Raw genomic sequence first — 19,251 nt, 5'->3', positions numbered from 1 at the left:
TTTTATTATTTTTTATTTTAATTATGTTTGACTGACCAATGCAAGTACTTTCCAAATGTTTCTTTTTTTTTGTTTAAAATCTACCTAACTCACGACACGTTTATTTAAAGTTTTACTGAATTAACCAACGAAGATACATCCGTTTTAATTATTTCTAAGTGACCAAAAAAGTCAGTTTTCTTCTGTTTCTGGTTAGTTTTTGATTGCTGAACTATGAAAGTACATTCTATCGTTTTGAATTAAGACAATACGTATCATAACCAAGACTTGTGATATATTTTTTCATATTAACTTGAAGATTTTAGAGCAGAAGAACTGTAACATCATTCATCATACTTACTATTGGGTACTCAGTGTGGTTGTGATAGTTTCGAATGTTAAATCTATTCGTCGGACGAAGTAGCCGGCGGTTTATTCAATTGTTTTCATGTTTCTATGAAAATCCCTGGAAAATCTCTGATCATATTGATGAATTTTGAGGGATTAACCTGATCTTGTGATTTCACCTTCACATTATGTTAATACTCAAATCCAAGCTTAATTCATTGTTTAGCCGCTCATGAGTGACTCTTGTTGAAGAACCAATTGCTTCTATAAAATGGTATTCCGTTATAGTTCGATAAGTTCAAGAACAAGAAATGTGAACATGAGGCAAACAGTGCATAGATTATTGTTTTCACATGTATCTTGTGAATTACAGAAAAATTATACTGTATTTAATAAACAATTTTCATTATATTTGTCTTGACTAACCAATGAAACTTTAAACAATTAGCAAAACATTAAAAACCCAAAGTACTTTCCAGCCTCTTGTAACAGAGATCCTTATAACTTTTTCAAGAGTTATAATGATTGCAAGATAAGATAAAACTTGCATCAAATCGAAACTTTTAACACCACTGAAAATGTGAAAGGCAGCGTTTAAATGAATATCAAAAAATACTTGACAAATACAGTGTAAAAAAAAAGATATTCTGTAAATTCATTTCCGATATTATGATGGTATACTATTCAATGTAAAAAAACAAGGTTCAATAAAAATTACTTGCTATATATAGTACTGTATTGTTCAATATATAAATAAAGTATTGTAAATATTACTTGCGATGTCATAGTGCTACATTACTCAATGTAAGAACAAGATCCTGTAAATTCACCTGCGTTATTATGATAGTATACTATTCAATGTAAAAAAACAAGGTTCAATCAAAATTACTTACTATATATACTACTGTATTGTTCAATATATAAATAAAGTATTGTAAATATTACCTGCGATGTCATAGTGCTACATTACTCAATGTAAGAACAAGATCCTGTAAATATCACCTGCGATATTATAGCACTATATTATCCAATCTAAAAAACAAAGTTCAGTAAAAATTACTTACTATATTATAGTACTATATTGTTCAATGTAAAAGAAAAAAAATCCTGTAAATATTTTTTACGATATTTTAGAGAGATACTTGAGTTGAAAAATGTTATCTGTTGAATAATAAATCCAGGAAACAATTACTATAAAGTTGTTTTCCTTTGTGATATTATGCGTGAAGCGAAAATAAATACTTGATTAAAAAACTTTCTAATGAAACAGAGAAACACATGAACAATATCACACTGCTTAAATGGTAGAATACGTAAATATGTCTATTACCTATGCTGGCTAAAGAAGATTTATTGAATTATACATGAAATAGTTCCAAACAATTTTTGAAAAATATGCTCAATATTATAAAATGCGATGAGCTCGTGAAACAAATGACTTGTTTGTGTTATTTATTGTTGTATTCTTAATACATTATAATCATTGCTATTTACTTACCATAAGGTTTCTTTTCATTTGCTGGACTTTGTTCGAATTCTGCTCTCGTTTTGATGAACCAAAGCAAAAATAGTGTAAAAAAAGGTTGTAAAGTCATAATGTGTTTTATATAAAGAATGGCATGCACTTTTAAATGTTACTTAGTTGAAAGTCGTGCCTGGCACAGAACTTCAAGCAGTCTGGGAATGTATTCTGAAGAAAAGAGTTTTCATCCGTTCGAGAAGAAATGTTTACCACGTTGATCTCTTGGAGTAAGTAACAACGTTCTATGGTTTAGAGTGCAAATGATCGTCTCCTGAACCTGTTCTGTCACGAATAACTCCTCTCAATCGATTTCGAATTCTTTTTCTCCATAAATTCCAGAAGAGGGCGCTAAGCGACAGCTTATTCTATTTTTAAAAAGAGGTAAATGTTCAAAATTAGAATTCGTTTCTACTAATATTGATTTGTGAGTTCAGTTATTTCCTTAGACTGATTTCACTATTAGGTTTATTCCAGCTGAAAACACATAGCAGCTGCTCTGTAAACATGCACGGAGAAACCAACAACTTTGATCGTTGCTGTCTTTAAATATAAAAGTAGTTAATTTATTTTTAAATCAGCGCTCTACCCATTATTACTGTTTACTGTCATATGAAAATCTCTTTAAGTAGATCAGGTCATAATCTTTGACTTATTTTACTGAAACTGTAAGTCGACACATACGATTTACTATTGCTCTCACATACTCATCATGTCACTAGTATTTTATTCTACAGAAATCAATCGGTTTGGCATGGCCTAGTAGTTAGCGTGCTCGAACTGAAACCGAGGATCTTTGGTTTACGTCCGGTTGCCGCAAAACGCGTTCATCAGTTTGGAATTATGGGTGCATTAAGATTGACAAACAAATCACATAATACGGTCAAACAAGTTAACTTTATTCTAGTTCAAAATTAGAATTCGCAAGTAGGTCAGCAACTTGTCATAATGTCCTAAACCAAATGTTCTAAATCTCGTATGTTTCCGTGAAATATTGCTTTTTTAAATAAAATTAATAAAAAATTATATATTTCTTTTTTTTACTGTTTGATATCTCTCGAAACTATATCTGTTTCCTCGAAATTCTGAAATATGATACGTGAAGAAGGGAGGGTAATTTTTACCAAGTTATGAGTTCAGATTTCAGATGTATTCCAAGTCCGTTGCTAAGAGCTAACGGACGCTCTAAAGATTCTTAAGATTAGTTTTATGTTTGTCGCGTCAACTGATGATAAAAACAAGTGAAAAAGACTTAATTAGCACGGTTTTATTGCATTTCCGCAAGGGCTTCTGTCGGAACTTCAGATTCAAGAGATTTTTTATTCCAGTATGGAAATAAGTGAATAAGGTAACCTTAAATGAACAGAGAAAAATAATAAATAAACAATTAGAAGGCTTTGTAAAACTAAAAAGTGACTAAATTTCTCCAATTCAAATTTTTGTTCCGCCCAAAGTAAATTTATTTTTGCAAGTAATAAACTAGTACATTATATTGATTTGAAAGTGAACAAAGTTATAACTTCATTTAATCTTCGCTTTAGGTAAACATTCCATATGCAACAAAAGTGCTATAATAAATCATCATTATCAATATTCTCCAAAGTTACAGAAGGCTTATCTGCACAAACCGTTCTCTATTTTGAAGGATCATTTGCACCCACGGCCAACTGTTAACCAGCTCTTGTTTGACCGAATAGTAAAGTTTCATAGTCAATATTGTCACGCACCCACGATTCAAAAGTGCAAGCGCGAGTTTGCGGTAACAGGGCGCGAACCATCGACTCTTAAATTCCCACTGTAGGAATTCTAGCCATTTGTTCACAATTTGTCCTATTTTGTTGTAGAATGGCATAATACATTCCATGCACATCCTGTACTATTCCGTCGTAGAGTGTCATAATATACTTATATGTACGTCCCGTGTTATTCCGTCATAATGTGGTGTTCGGTCGCATTGACGCAATATATGTACAGGTTTACTTTGCGTTTTTCCGTCGTAGAATGTCATAATATATTTACATATATCTCCTGTACTGTTTCGTTGTAGAATGTCATAATATATTCCAATGTATATTCTAATATCTTAGATTCTTCCCACTTAACGAACTGGATTTTCCCTGAAAGTCTCTTCTTGTACAATCCAGTTCAGCCAATCACAAACGACAATTCCATACATACAGAATGTTTCTAATTTAAATTTTTGACCAAATTGAACATTTTATTACCACAATAATGTCAAGGAGCTGAATTCATTTACTGGAACAACTTTCAATTATAAAGCTCAGTACACAGTTCGATATGTTGTCACGTTTACGAATATCTTAAAGATACTAAATATTGTAGAACACTTCTGTGAGGGAATCTTTAGTTTAAAACAACTAATAAGATTCTTTGTCCTAGTGCACAAGATTACCTAAGCTTGTTTCTAGTGTTGGTACTGTAAGGGCGTTGGTGGAGTTCGATTATGAAGTTTGCCTGTCAAGACTCTCCTGATCATCAGCAACTTAACCTTTTTATAACATCTCGACAGTCAGACATAAAGAATAGAAACACACCCTAATCTTTCACACCAGCGTCGCGAGCTTTTCTTACTCTGCAGAGGATCAGGAATTGGGAGTAACTTTGATGAATTCAGCCGGGGTGTGAGTGTATATAAGCAAACTTAATCAAACTTCTTCTCATCCTTTTCCCCATCGATTAAATGTAAAAAGAAAAATTTGCAGAGCTCTCCACAAAACTGAATGAGCAAGGCTTCTCTACTGGCAATTACTACCTTTCTTCTCTTTGTGTTGAACTCAGAAGTCTTCTTTAATGTGCCCCATGTCGACAGAAATGTTTCTTTTGTATTCATGAAATATATATAGATATTTCTGTTGTACCTTTTCAAAGAAGAACCTTAATCAAACGCAAGAGATATTATGGACAAAAAATTAAAATTCTGAAACTGAGAATGTCTCTGTAAATAAAAAATAGATGGATTCTTAGTATTTAAGTAGTAACTATAGATTATCTGATTAATTGGAATAAGAGAAATTCATCTTCAATATCCTGTTTAAATATGAAATTCCTCTCCGATAATATCCACCTTTTCAAATTCGTTTTTTATTCAGCTATTTGTACTTCGATTAATATTAATTTTATGGAGTAAATGGAATGTAGAGGTAATTATGGTGTTGTTGTTTGTTTTGTTTTTATGTTGTTGTTGTTTATTCGAGTTATTCTTTTAGAAACACGTTTAAAGAGAATTCCGACCAGATTTCAGTTTCCGATTGTGTTTAATTTCTACAAATCGTATTATCATTGTTTTGAAAATGAATATCTTTTTGACAAATGTATAATGTGAAGCATTGTTCTTCTTAGACCTACGATGATTTCGGGATAATTTGCTACATTTTGTATGCCATATATCTTCATTGTAATAATAAAATTATGATATCTCAATTGTCTAATTTTTGAGATGTCAAAATCTAAAATCAAGTTTTCAAAGTTTAAAATCAAAATTTTCGAGTTTCAGTTCGAATGATACTAAAATGTTAGGTTAACAGTGATTTGTTTTTATTCTGTACATTTCTAAAAACGAAGAAGAGTCTCAACTACAATCTTATTTTCAAACGTTTATGATTTTATATATGGATTTTTACTACGTTCCCATCAAACTCTTACAGATTCATCGTAGGCAACTCATCCAGAATGCTCTGAAGAGATTTTCTGCTGTGTATTTCTGTACATAGAGCAAAACGTGCAGGATTAATTATGATAATTCCTGTGTGTCTGTGATCTCCAAAGACATGACAAAATATACATTATATTTAGCCACCTAAACATTTCCCAACATGCAATAAGTTAGTTGAACAGTAGAAACAAAGAGCATATACAAAACGCTCACGTTAATCCTCTCAAGTCTACCCTATTCTTTAAACCAAAATCAAATGTAATTATCGGGTGTTTTTGTTTGTTTTGTTTTATTACTATTAGCTTTTGTAAAACACGGTATGTTATTAAAAACAACAACATTTCAGCCTCATTAAACCATTGTGGAACGTATTTTTAACCAACACTCTATGTTTAGTCGAATTATTCATATTTACGTTTTTTTTATTTTTATCATTAATGAATTGAATCTAAATATAATCTCAATGCTAGAAGCATATTATATATAGCAACGATAACTATTCAATGTGATGAAAAACTACCACAAAACAACTCCATAGAATCTGCAACGTTACATTTTCAGAGTTTCGCTGTTCTCATATTGTGATAATTTAGTACTTGCTGGCTAGGAGATGTTAAAACGTTCAGAAGAAACATTCTAGCTTTTCTCGAAAATGTCTCTAAAGTTGACTTTGAAATAAAAAAAAACTATTTATTTTGGATTTTGCGAGTGGATAAAAAGTCAATCGAGTAGCATTACACTTTTTGGTTCATGTTCTGTGCACTGTTGCAGTGGGTGAGTTCAGAAAAAAAACCAATGGATTAAATCATTGACGTCATCATTCTTAAGAAGTTAGTGGTTAATTCTAACTTTTTTTGGTATAAATATCTAAACAGCATACATAATCTAAGAATCCAATTTCTTGTTAAGACATATGATGCTCCCTTGATCACAATACTAAGCTGACTTGTTCTTTTCTGCAATATTTAATTTAAAATTGTCAGTACACGCATGCTCTACTTAGAATTCTTAGTCAGCTGTGTTTAAAAAATAGATTTGTTGTAGTTCTATAACCTCTATATAAAATATGCAAAAAAAAATTATCATCAAGCAATCATCTGGTGAAATGCAGAATAAAAGTAAACTTTAGATTTAGTTCTTAAAGCAATTACTTTTTTCTCTTCATAGTAACATTCCATAAACCAATTAGTTTAGTCAAATTAATACAGAGCGTAGCATTAATAATTAAAAACACTCTTTTTATTCTACGACAACATAAGAGTAAACAGAAAACTATAACTCAGAAGAATGAAAGGTGAAATTCTAGTAGACAATAGCTGCCTTAAAAGAGGGGAAATTCCAGTTTGTTGTTAATGAAAACGGGAATAGTGTTATTACCTTCGAAATGCCAACACCATTAAGATGTCAGCTTACAAAGTGGCACACGTGAATGTTTGGCATGTAGATGTCAGAATCTTATCATATTCAGTAAACTCCGCTTGCCAAATATGAGAAAAGTATCATTCTGCAAAGTATGTCTCACGAAATAGACTTACGCTAAACTGAAGAGAAAAGTTTTTAATTAAAAGGTTCTTTGAAAAGTGGATCATCCAGTTTTACGGCTCATGATTTTAATTGCATCATTATTGAACGACAGATGTTGGCTAAGTTTCTAAGACTATAAACAAACTGACTAAATTGATCAAAACGTACACATCTATAATGACTAGTATGCATTGATTCGTCACTTTGGCTCTTCGCTGTTAATGATATTCTGGGAAGATCACATTTGATTTGGTTGAGTTTATTTAGATTACAAGTTTGTATGTATCTAAGGTAGATAGTTTTAGTTAGGGGACGCTATGTGAGAGTAAGTAGATTTAATCTAATTATGAGATGTTACGTTACAATACGTGAATGTAGGTAGATGAACTTAGAAAACTTGAAGTTACTTAACACATTATTAAGTAGGGTAGATTAAAAATAATCATAAAAAGTTAGGTTATTAAGTTAGGTTAACTGAAATTAGATAACACTACGTTAAGACTGGTAAGTTATACTACAATAGATTAGGTAATTATTTGTTAACATAGGAAGATTAAGTTATATTACAGGCTTAGATAATTCTTTGTTAACTTAGGTAGATTAAGTTATATTACAAGGTTATATAATTATTTGTTAACATAGAAATATTACGTTATATTACAAGCTTAGATAATTCTTTGTTAATTTAGGTAGATTAAGTTATATTACAAGGTTATATAATTATTTGTTAACATAGAAAGATTAAGTTATATTACAAGATTAGATAATTCTTTGTTAACACAGGAAGATTAAATTATATTACAAGGTTAGTTAATTCTTTTTTAATTTAAGTAGATGAAGTTATATCCATTTGTGTGGTAAAAATTTTTTGTGAAATGGTTGAGGTAGAAATGCTGGTCTTAGGTCAACTTATCTGTCACCACGGTGTTCGAGAATACATTCAATGAACGACAAAATAACTCTAACGAAGCTTCTAGCTAGGTCTTTAATCAACTTATCTATCACCATAGTATTAAAGAATAGATTCAGTGAACGACAAAATAACTCTAACGAAGCTTCTAGCTAGGCCTTTAGTCAACTTATTTGTCACCACAGTGTTAAATAATAGATTCAGTGAACGACAAAATAACTAAAACGAAGCTTCTAGCTAGGTCTTTAATCAACTTATCTATCACCACAGTGTCAAAGAATAGATTCAGTGAACGACAAAATAACTCTAACGAAGCTTCTAGCTAGGTCTTTAATCAACTTATCTATCACCACAGTGTTAAAGAATAGATTCAGTGAACGACAAAATAACTCTAACAAAGCTTCTAGTTAGGTCTTTAATCAACTTATCTATCACCACAGTGTTAAAGAATAGATTCAGTGAACGACAAACTAACTCTAAGGAAGCTTCTATCTGGCTCTTTAGTCAACTTATCTGTCACCACAGTGTTAAAGAATAGAATCAGTGAACGACAAAATAACTCTAAGGAAGCTTCTATCTGGCTCTTTAGTCAACTTATCTGTCACCACAGTGTTTGAGAATTCGTTAAGCAGACACTAACTTTGTCATTAGTCAATTTATCTGCGACCAGGGTGTTAAATTCACGTTTAAGACGGTAGTTAAGTTTACACTCCATGTGACAGATATTACACAGTAAGCGAGTAAATGTATGTCCGAGTACTTTATAGCCACCTGTAGAGCAAACTAAATCAACATCAGAAACGAACCGAGTCTTTCCAAACGTTAAAACGTTTTTATCTAATTTAAATTAGTGAATTGTTGTATTTTAAATGCCAACATCAAAATGTTTTAATGATGTTGAACTTTAACATTAATGGCTTAGCGTAGTTTCACCAATACATCCGTTCTAACGCAAAAACAAAACAAAAAAGGATCGTTGATAATATTTTGTCTAAAAGTTTCTTCAAAGTAAATGGTAATGTGTTCATTGCCCAACAGCTGAACATGGTATACGCTTTACTCTTTTAACTACTGTTGTGCATGATTCAAGTATGCGTCAGAGCAATACTTTGCCTCGTATCTAAGTAAGGTGAGTGTTCTCACTACAAGTAGTTTCTGTAGAATCTTTGCTACAGAACTTGAGATCTGGTTTTAGTGTTCTTTCCTATATATATATATATATTTTCCTTTTTGTTTAAAGATAATATTTCTAGAATAATTTTACCAGCTTAATGAGAGAAACGGCTATATGAAACCTCAAAATCATCCATCTACGTGAGCTTATACTAAAGAAACCCAATGGTTTGCGAGAGATTTGTTTATCTGAAAGCAGCTATTAACACTTTGATCCACTGCTTCTACTTGTCTAAGTAAGAGTAGAACTAAACACGTTATCTGTGTTTTTATACCATCTAGCTAGCAGTAATGGTCAGCTTATCTTCCCAGTACTTGAACATATACGAATTATGTTGTTACAGTTATGCTTTTTTTTCAGAAGATAACACTTAATATCTTATCTTTGTATATTTCATCACGCAAAAAGGGGAGATAGAAGCATTTCAGGCCGACTATGTTGGATGTGTTTTTGAGCGCAATCTAGAAAAGCCTAATGGAAGAGGTATAGGAATAAAATAAAACTGCCCTTCAAGACTGCTCTATGTATCCGTTAAATGATATTGCATACTCCCGGTAATTAAAATACCTTTCAGATACTTGACTGTTATAAACATCTTATCGTAAACACTACTTCTAATCTCAGGATTCTCTTCAGAAAAAAAATACTCTTGTGGCGTATCATCTTGCCAGTGAAATATGAACATAAGGCTATAACTTTGTTTACTTTTTATATTATGAAAATTAATATTAACTACCAATGAGAGCAAGCTACCTATATAGAGAGAAATTACAAATCAATCTGATAATGACTATAGCTAAGTATATATACTTTTCTTACGTTTTTACTTAGAAAAATTAAAATGCGTTGTTTAATCAGTTGACTATTCTTGATATTAACGATATATTCAGCGTAAACACAATAATATCTCACCAGGTTTTGGTACCTTTAGAAGTATAGGTTAGTTCTAAATATATATATATATATTAAGCTGACAATGCAAAAACAATCTTCATAATAATAGAAATTAAAATTCAAAGTAATAAAATTAAATATATTAAACATTTTTCAACATTACTGTTTTTCGTTGTTGTGATATCAATAAGTCAAAAATATTTCACAATCAATTTCCTAGTGAAACAGAAATGTTGAGATCAGCAGTCATGGTAACGTAAGTATCAGCTCACATTTTATATATCTGTAGCTTCTGATCAAACTATAGTTTAGAAAGTCAAACAGAATCGAGTAATTCAAGTGTTTACGATGGATGTTGCTAACTAGTTGCCTCACCTGTAATCTATTAGTTCAAAAAAAGGACCGGCTATACTCAAAAAGCGTTGCGTTTGAATGAACATTTTTAACTAAACAAAACATTTTTCGGATATTGATAGATATTCATATAGTATACGACATCTTTGGTCTCTTTGTATTTTCAAACCTGTAATCTATTAGTTCAAAAGAAGGACCGGCTATACTCAAAAAGCGTTGCGTTTGAATGAACATTTTTAACTAAACAAAATTTTTTTCGGATATTGATAGATATTCATATAGTGTACGACATCTTTGGTCTCTTTGTATTTTCAAACTAATGATATGTCATTTTGAATCTCAATAATATCTTTCTACAGGACAAAGTCATTTTATAAAAGATTTTATATCTTGAAACTGATCATTTTCTATCTAACTGAAACGAAACAGCAAACAAGGCAAAATGAACGTTTTCCTGATATAATAACCTTCAATCGTGGTTTTGATCTACATATCACTGACAGGTTTAATCTAATGTGTTAAAAAGGCACTGCGTTGAGAGTATTGCAAGCACAGACCAACGGTGGAAATTTTGTCAACAATTTAAATTGCACCTAATCTAAAACCAAACCATTTATTCGGATCTGTGACGTTATCTGTGTTTTTGTTCTATGTATATAGCAGTAATGGCCAGCTTATCCTCGAAGTACTTGAAAATGTAAGAATTATGTTGTTACATTTATGTTTTCAGAAAACAAGTATTCCTTTTTTTTGTATGGTGTTTTATATATATATTATATATATATATATATATATATGACAACACGATCGACTTGCTTATTTTGGTGTGTAAAACTAGTTTAAATTTAGTTAAATGTATAAGTAATTCATTTATCTGAAACAAACACACTTACCTTTGTTTTTTGTCAAAAGTAACGGGTGGGTTTGTCATTTATCAAACTCGCATGGTTTTAATGTAAGTCTCTTTTGTTCAATCTTCTAGAGAAGATAATGTGCATAGAATTCATATCATCTAAACATCCCTGTGGGAAACACTCTCAGGAATAAGTTGAATCAGGATAAGAAGAGATAACCATACAGAGAATATTTTCACTTTATCAGACAATTTACACTGTAATGTCCTACAAAATAGTCTTGAAGAACAAATACTTTTTTTGGTGCACGTCTCCAGGCCCTCTCAGAGGTAAAAGAGGCCCGAACCACTTCTATTTTTTAAAGCCCCTGTTTTTAATAAAAATAAAAAATCATGGCACATGAAAACAAAATAAGACAATCATTGGCCCAAAATAAAAGTGTAACAAAATCTGAATATTCAATTTGTATACATAATTTTTGGCTCTAAGCTGAGAGTGTGTGTGTCACATTTTGATCTGACTGGGAGGCACATAAAAACGAGTCGCGAAACTTAATAAATGCAAAAAAAAAACAGTGAATAAATCTGAGGCCCGAGCCAAATGGCCCTTCTGGCCCCTTTTAATTGGCCCTACACGCCTCACAGTAAAAGTGTAGTGTTCCCTTTTTCTTGACTTAAAGAGTCTGTAACATTTCTAGCTTATTTAGCTTAAGCAATAAAATAATCTCAAGATAAATTGCTTTCACAAACTAAAATGTTATTTCAATATTTTCTCGCACTTGTTTGTTTCAAATTTAGAACAAGCTATCTGAGCGTATCCGTCTCTAATTTAGAACTGCTAGACAAGAGAAAATGTAGCTAACCAACAGAATCCACTCTGTTTCAAATTTAGAACAAGCTATCTGAGCGTATCCGTCTCTAATTTAGAACTGCTAGACAAGAGAAAATGTAGCTAACCAACAGAATCCACTCTGCCGAATCTTAGGCTACTCTTGTCTGATCGAATAATGGAATTTTACCGCCACTATTACAGCAAACTCTCCCTGTCAGCAAACATGTTCGCCCTTTCAGTCATATGAGCGTTACCATGTCTCGGTCAATTCCACTATTCGTAGGTAAAAGAGTAACCCAAGAGTTGGCGGTGATTGTTGTTTACTAACTATCTTTCCTCTAGTTTATTACTGCTAAATTACAGACGGTTAGCGCAAATATTCCCTCGAGAAATTCATACAAACTTATATCCAACTCACAGCCGCAAAGTGTGGCACATATTTTTGCGGCAATAGTACATTAGCCATGAACCACTGAATTCACGGTCGAGAACATACTAACCATAATGCCACACCCAGTCCTACTGCTCACAAAATTATAGTATTTTAGTGTATGTACAATTTTTCATAAATTTTGTGCTTTCATCCTGTTAAAAGTTATTTCTCATAGTCTGGTTAAATATAATAATCAATTTATTCCCAACTTAATAAAACAACTATCCAACGTTTACAATAAGCATGTTCAGGTTATCTTAACTTCAAACAACTTTAGAACATCTTGAGAGAAAGATGATGAATTCCACTGTGATTCGGTAAGAACGTTAACGAAAGTGTCTAGAATTCCTTTAACATTACAAAAGATTTTTTTTATGTGAGTAACGTTAATTCTAATATAGAATATGGCATTTCATGATAGAAACACCTAACATTAGTATTGTAACGTGGAAGTTATGATTATTTTCGTAATTAAAACAAAAAACAAAGGTGGCTATATAAAAACCTGTTCCTGACGTTGTATATTACCTTATTTTTTGTTCTTATTTCTTATGTATTCATAGAAAACATAAATGTTATTCATAAAGAAACCAAACGTTTAATATGAATTAAATTACTATAATGATGACATAAATGAGAAAGAAAAGCTATCAAGATATTGCAATTGAATCACCAGATGGCATTGCTTTCCATGGCGTAGAAATAAACTTTTGACCAAGCTTTAATCTCTATTTCATACATTTTAAATCAGTATCCTTGTCGGATAGTAAACGCTTTGAACAGTCTTCTTATTCTACAGGTATGCCTTTGTAGTTTGGGCTCATTGTTAGGAAATGTTCTTCTTACTGCAAATAATAAACGCTCACAATAGTTTGTTTTTTGTTTTGTTTTTACAGATACGTCCTTGTAGTTTGGGCTCATTATTAGGAAAAGTCTTTCTTACTGCAATTTTTCTGTAACAGTTTTGAAAGAAGGAAATCATCATTTGGAGATTCATAGAGAAACAATTATTTAAAGACGAAATTTCGACATTTTCAGAGACTTGAATAATTATATTTCGTTGCGAAATTGCGTGCAATCTCTCTCTCTCTCTCTCTCTTTTTCTTCGTTAAAAACTTAAAGTTATATAAAGAAAAAGGATTTAAAATTTGCTCGACAGGAAATTAGGCGTTAAAGAGCTTGACGTTTAAGCCACAAGATAAAGATTCGTTAGTTACGATCGTTATAAGACGGAAAATTGATTTTTACCATAGCTAGAGATATTGTTGTGTTTTTTACAAGAAATGTGAATATGCCTTGGAATGGGATATGCTTAATACAGAAATAATATATCCTTCGACATAAATTATGAACATGACTATCTATGAAACGGGTAAAAATCAATATATACATATTGAAAAGTATCTGATATGAATATATGTGCAAATATCATAGTGTCGGTGCAGTAAGAATTTGCGTATAGTTACGTGAAAAAAGATGCTACAACACTTAGAATTTGCAATCCATTATGACTTTACAAAATACAAAATATCTAGGAAATAAATTTCATTTCTTCGATATTCGATACCTCCGTCTGACTAAAACTGTGTTGATATGAGAGATGCACATATGTATATATATGTATATGTGTGTGTGTGTGAATAGAGTCGAAATTATCAAACTAAACTGTTGTATTAACTCCATATCTTAAACCGTTGCATTAACTCCATATCTTAAACCGTTACATTAACTCCATATCTTAAACCGTTGCATTAACTCCATATCTTGCAACAACCGTGGTAAAACTGTGATTATGTCAAGAAAATTAAATTAATAACCCCATGTTGAACTTCAACATGTACATATAATAACACGTTTATACATGTATATATGATTTACTTTTTATTCTTTTATCTTATTCAAGCCATTTCTTATCTGGTCTATCAATATATGTGCATCTAAACCAAGGATAATGGTGCCACACTCTCTTTGTGAAGACTTGGAAATAAATCAGTGACGTCACAAGGTTATGTCAAAGCTGGTTTGAATCTATATGTGACGTCATTAGGATTGTATCAACGATAGTTTGCATCTATCAATGATTTCATGAGTATTGTATCAAATATAAGTAAGTTAACCAACGGTTTCTTATAGTAAAGTAACGGATGTGCACTAAATAAGTTAACCAACGGTTTATTATAATAAAGTCACGGGATGTGCACTAAGTAAGTTAACCAAAGGTTTCTTATAGTAAAGTAACGGGATGTGCACTAAATAAGTTAACCAACGGTTTCTTATAGTAAAGTAACGGGATGTGCACTAAATAAGTTAACCAACGGTTTCTTATAGTAAAGTAACGGGATGTGCACTAAATAAGTTAACCAACGGTTTCTTATAGTAAAGTAACGGGATGTGCACTAAGTAAGTTAACCAACGGTTTCTTATAGCAAAGTAACGGGATGTGCACTAAATAAGTTAACCAACGGTTTCTTATAGTAAAGTAACGGGATGTGCACTAAGTAAGTTAACCAACGGTTTCTTATAGTAAAGTAACGGGATGTGCACTAAGAAAGTTAACCAACGGTTTCTTATAGTACATACACTAAGTAATTTAAACATAACCGTTTCTTATAATAGTCACAGAACGTACATACACTAAGTAATTTAACATAACCGTTTGTTATAATAGTCACAGAACGTACATACACTAAGTAATTTAACATAACCGTTTGTTATAATAGTCACAGAACGTATATACACTAAGTAATTTAACATAACCGTTTCTTATAATAGTCACAGAACGTACATACACTAAGTAATTTAACATAACCGTTCTTATAATAGTCACAGAACGTACATACACTAAGTAATTTAAACATAACCGTTTCTTATAATAGTCACATAACGTACATACACTAAGTAATTTAACATAACCGTTCCTCATAATAGTCACATGACGTACATACACTAAGTAATTTAACATAACCGTTTGTTATAATAGTCACAGAACGTACATACACTAAGTAATTTAACATAACCGTTCCTTATAATAGTCTCAGGACGTACATACACTAAGTAATTTAACACTATATCTCTATGAGCCATAAATGTCGAACGATCATCACATCCGTTTAGTTGATCTTGGTTCAAATCGATAAATGTATTGAACTTCTTACCTATCAAGTGTGTATTATTCAAAGTACACCGACTTACATGAATATGTTTGAACTTCTTCGACTAATGAAAGATCTGTAGTACTTACTTTTACCTAATTCCTTTCTAACATAAAGTACAGAGTAATTACAGAAATTTTGCTTGAACGGTCGATCACAAAGTAGGTATTACCTTGACGGTTAAAATTAGTGGGACATAAAGATATTCTATGTTTCATTAGCCTTATGTATGACTTATTCACACTGTATTCGCTTTCCACGTCCGTTCTTCTTATTCACGATGGTTATGTGCAGCTAGCCTTATCTCTAAAAAGTTTACTAGTTCTTCAATACCTCCGTATAGCTAGCCTTATCTTACGGAAAACGTATTAATCCTTTTCTTCCTCCGTAGATCTTCCCAATCGTTACACATAGCTAACCTTATCTTACAAAAACGTTAAATGGGTAAAAAACGCTCAAGTTAAAACCAAAAAGAGGAAGACCATTACTTGACGTTAAGGACAGGAAGACCCGATCCATTTCCAAGACAAATAAGGCCAGATTTACCATCCTTCCGTACGACAGAACGTGAGTGCTCAAGATATAAAGAATATTCTTTAGACAGTTTCCACGGATTTTTTAAAGTCGTGAAACATTCTGTCAGACTTGTTATCTTTCATGCTGCATGATCCATAAAAAGAATAATATGAAGTTCTTCTAACTTACCGCTTCTTTTACTTTTTTTCACAAATCTTAACAAAAAATATGTAATAAAGTAAAAGAAGTAAACTTAAATAATCATAGATTTTAGAAAACTGGACAATTTTCAAAAATAAATCTAGGAGAACTGAAGTGATGATGCAAGGAATAAGCTTGGAACTGAATACCTTCAAGGGTTTTGCCGAGTTGTTTTAAACGAGATTAAATAGCCTAAATGCAGGATTGTGACCCCAATGGTCCATGTTTTTTGTCACGAGGATGCAAAATCCTGCTCACTACATTGGAGTCGTGAGTGCTTTACAAGAGTGGCAGTAAAATGATGCTAGTTTATTACATTAGCCGAAGAGTTGGCAGTGGGTGCTGTTGACCAGCAGCACTTCCTCTGATCTCTCAGTTAAAAATTACGGACGGCTAGTGCACATAGCCCTTGCGTAGCTTCGCATGAAATTCCAAAATGAAGGATGAAACAAAATTAAAGAAATCTTCACATGTAATTTTTTTTTTAGATTTTAAACTAAATATTTACATATTCAAGATTAATTACATTATAATAAGCAACTGTTCTTGTAACGGTTACCGAGATACTACAGTTGTTCTACTGAAAATTTGCCCCCCAGTGGCACAGCGGAATGTCTGCGGACTTACAACGCTAGAATCCGGGTTTCGATAGCCGTGGTGGGCAGAGCACAGATAGCCCATTGTGTAGCTTTGTGCTTAATTACAAACAAACAAACAAACAATACTGAAAATTTTCCATCTTTACTGCACTGAGCGACTGAGAGATGTCGTTTGAAAAATAGGAAAATACAAACATATTCAGTCAAATAATCTCGCAGTGACAAATCTTAGCAGTGCTAAACTCATATATCATAAAGTGAATGGTGAACATGGAACATAAAACATACATTGATTTATTGTTATTGTTATCGAAATAGTGTGTTGGTCTTTTTCGCATTGATACACTTCCAATATTAATTGTAAGAAACAGGAAATTATGTATAGAAAGTGTTTTAACGTAATTAACCGGAACCCATATGAAAGAGTTCTGTAAATATGTTTGATGTCCAAACACCACCTGAGATCAGACGGTCATAACGATATCCAACTACATTACTACCTGTGTGCATTTCAATACTATCACGAACCATCAAAATATTCTCCCAAATAGATTAGTAAATATACTAACTCACCCAAAAATCCACGATGTAATCCGGTAGATGAGAGGGTACATGCTGTTGCCTGATATGATACAACAGTCGCTTGTTCTGAAGAGAATAGAACAGAAATGGCCTAGCGATTAGGGCGACAGACTTCGAATCTTCGTCACCAAACATCCTCGCTCACTTAGCGGTGGGAGCTTTATAATGGGGCGATCGATCCCACTATTCGTTAGTAAAAGAATAGCCCAAGAGTTGGCGGTGGGTTATGTTGACTACCTGCATTCCCTCTAGGATATCACTGCTAAATTAGAAACAGATTGCGTAGATAGCACTCGAATAGCTTTGCGCAAAATTCAAAACCAACGAACCAAAGATATAGTTTTTTGTGGTGCCATCTTTTGGATAATGTTTGAAAATAATTTTAAAAAATTCATTAACGCTTAAGAGTATTCTGAAACAATACCATTAACTTCTAATCAGGGCAAGCTCCCTACATAGACCATAAACTTGGTTGTTAGCGTTATAAGTCTTCAGACTTGTAACTGAACCACTGATGGGCCTAATAATTGGAATGATTTGATTCATTACTTGAGTACCCTAGTTGTTATCTACAGAAGTGTAGATTAAATATTTGTGCAAAACTAATAGCACATCTTACTGTTCTTATAGTTTTTGACTTTTTTGGCCTATGTAGTTTTAAATGTTGAATGAAGCATCAAAATTTGCAAATTATTAATTTTCTCACTTTATCCATAACTTTAATATGTTACACATTTAACCAATTAAACATATTAAAAGAAAAGCAACACATAACCACAAATGATATAGCGTAGTAGAATTTTTAAAAAGTTTTTCAGGATATCTGATATAAATGCGAATCGATGTATTATTGCCACACGTAAATGCCTTTAGTATCTTTACAAATCATCAGTGAGAAAAATCTGACATTTTCACATTTTGGGTTTTTCAAGCAGGGACATGTAAATATGTAAAAGCATCGTCCGGTACAGCTAATATATCGTGTTAACATCGTCCGGTACAGCTAATATATCGTGTTAACATCGTCCGGTACAGCTAATATATCGTGTTAGCATTGTCCGGCAGATCTAATATATCGTGTTAGCATCATCCGGTACAGCTAATATATCATGTTGTTGCCATTAAAATGCCTAAACAGAAAGAATTAACACTCTTTTACCGAGTGAGGGTTAAATCTTTAGATGATGCTAGTGAGGGTAGGGGTTAAGAAAAATTGAAAGATACGTTAAATATCTAGAATTCAGTTCATTGAAACACCGAAAAAAATGCGCAAAAACGTTCTAGTGACATTAACAAGTCACATTGAGTGAGATTTTCAAGATGTACAGTGTCAAGAAAAACTATAGAAATGTGGCCTTTGAGGAAGAATATTAGCAAAAAAGTCTTATGGTGTAAGTATAACACAGCATACTAACTTTTCCGAAAGAACAACAAGTATTCTGATCTTCAAAACAGTAGCAGACAGTGCTTTTGACAAACGAGGGTAAATTCAACTGTTTTATTCCAACCGGCGTGTATATGTTCGCCGAAGGGTCAATGAGAGGTTCCGCAAGAAGTGCCTTCCGTGATGGCTTGATGCGCAATATACGGAAATTCTATCGACCATTTTCAAACAATTCACGGAATCATGTATAAGCGTAAATTTCACCGTATATTTGTCCTTCGTACTATACGCTATGAAAAAAAAAAAGTTGACTGGGCAAGAGCT

The 19,251-nt window shown here is 32.2% G+C and overlaps 1 protein-coding gene across 1 annotated transcript in view; it reads right to left on the bottom strand.

Moving 5' to 3' along the window:
* Nucleotides 1-2,164, bottom strand: part of LOC106471043 (hemicentin-1-like) — a 264,175-nt gene extending 262,011 nt beyond the window's left edge. Inside the window, exon 1 of the mRNA XM_022400513.1 lies at nucleotides 1,826-2,164. Coding sequence (XP_022256221.1) covers nucleotides 1,826-1,922 — 97 coding nt within the window. The 5' untranslated portion in view covers nucleotides 1,923-2,164. The remainder of the gene's footprint in view (nucleotides 1-1,825) is intronic.
* Between the last annotated feature and the right edge of the window lie 17,087 nt (nucleotides 2,165-19,251).

The sequence above is a fragment of the Limulus polyphemus genome, unplaced genomic scaffold (genome assembly GCF_000517525.1).
Source record: "Limulus polyphemus unplaced genomic scaffold, Limulus_polyphemus-2.1.2 Scaffold109, whole genome shotgun sequence".
In the NCBI taxonomy this organism is placed as follows: domain Eukaryota; kingdom Metazoa; phylum Arthropoda; class Merostomata; order Xiphosura; family Limulidae; genus Limulus; species Limulus polyphemus.
The sequence above is the reverse complement of the archived record's forward strand: the minus strand, read 5'-3'. Positions and strand labels throughout refer to the sequence as shown.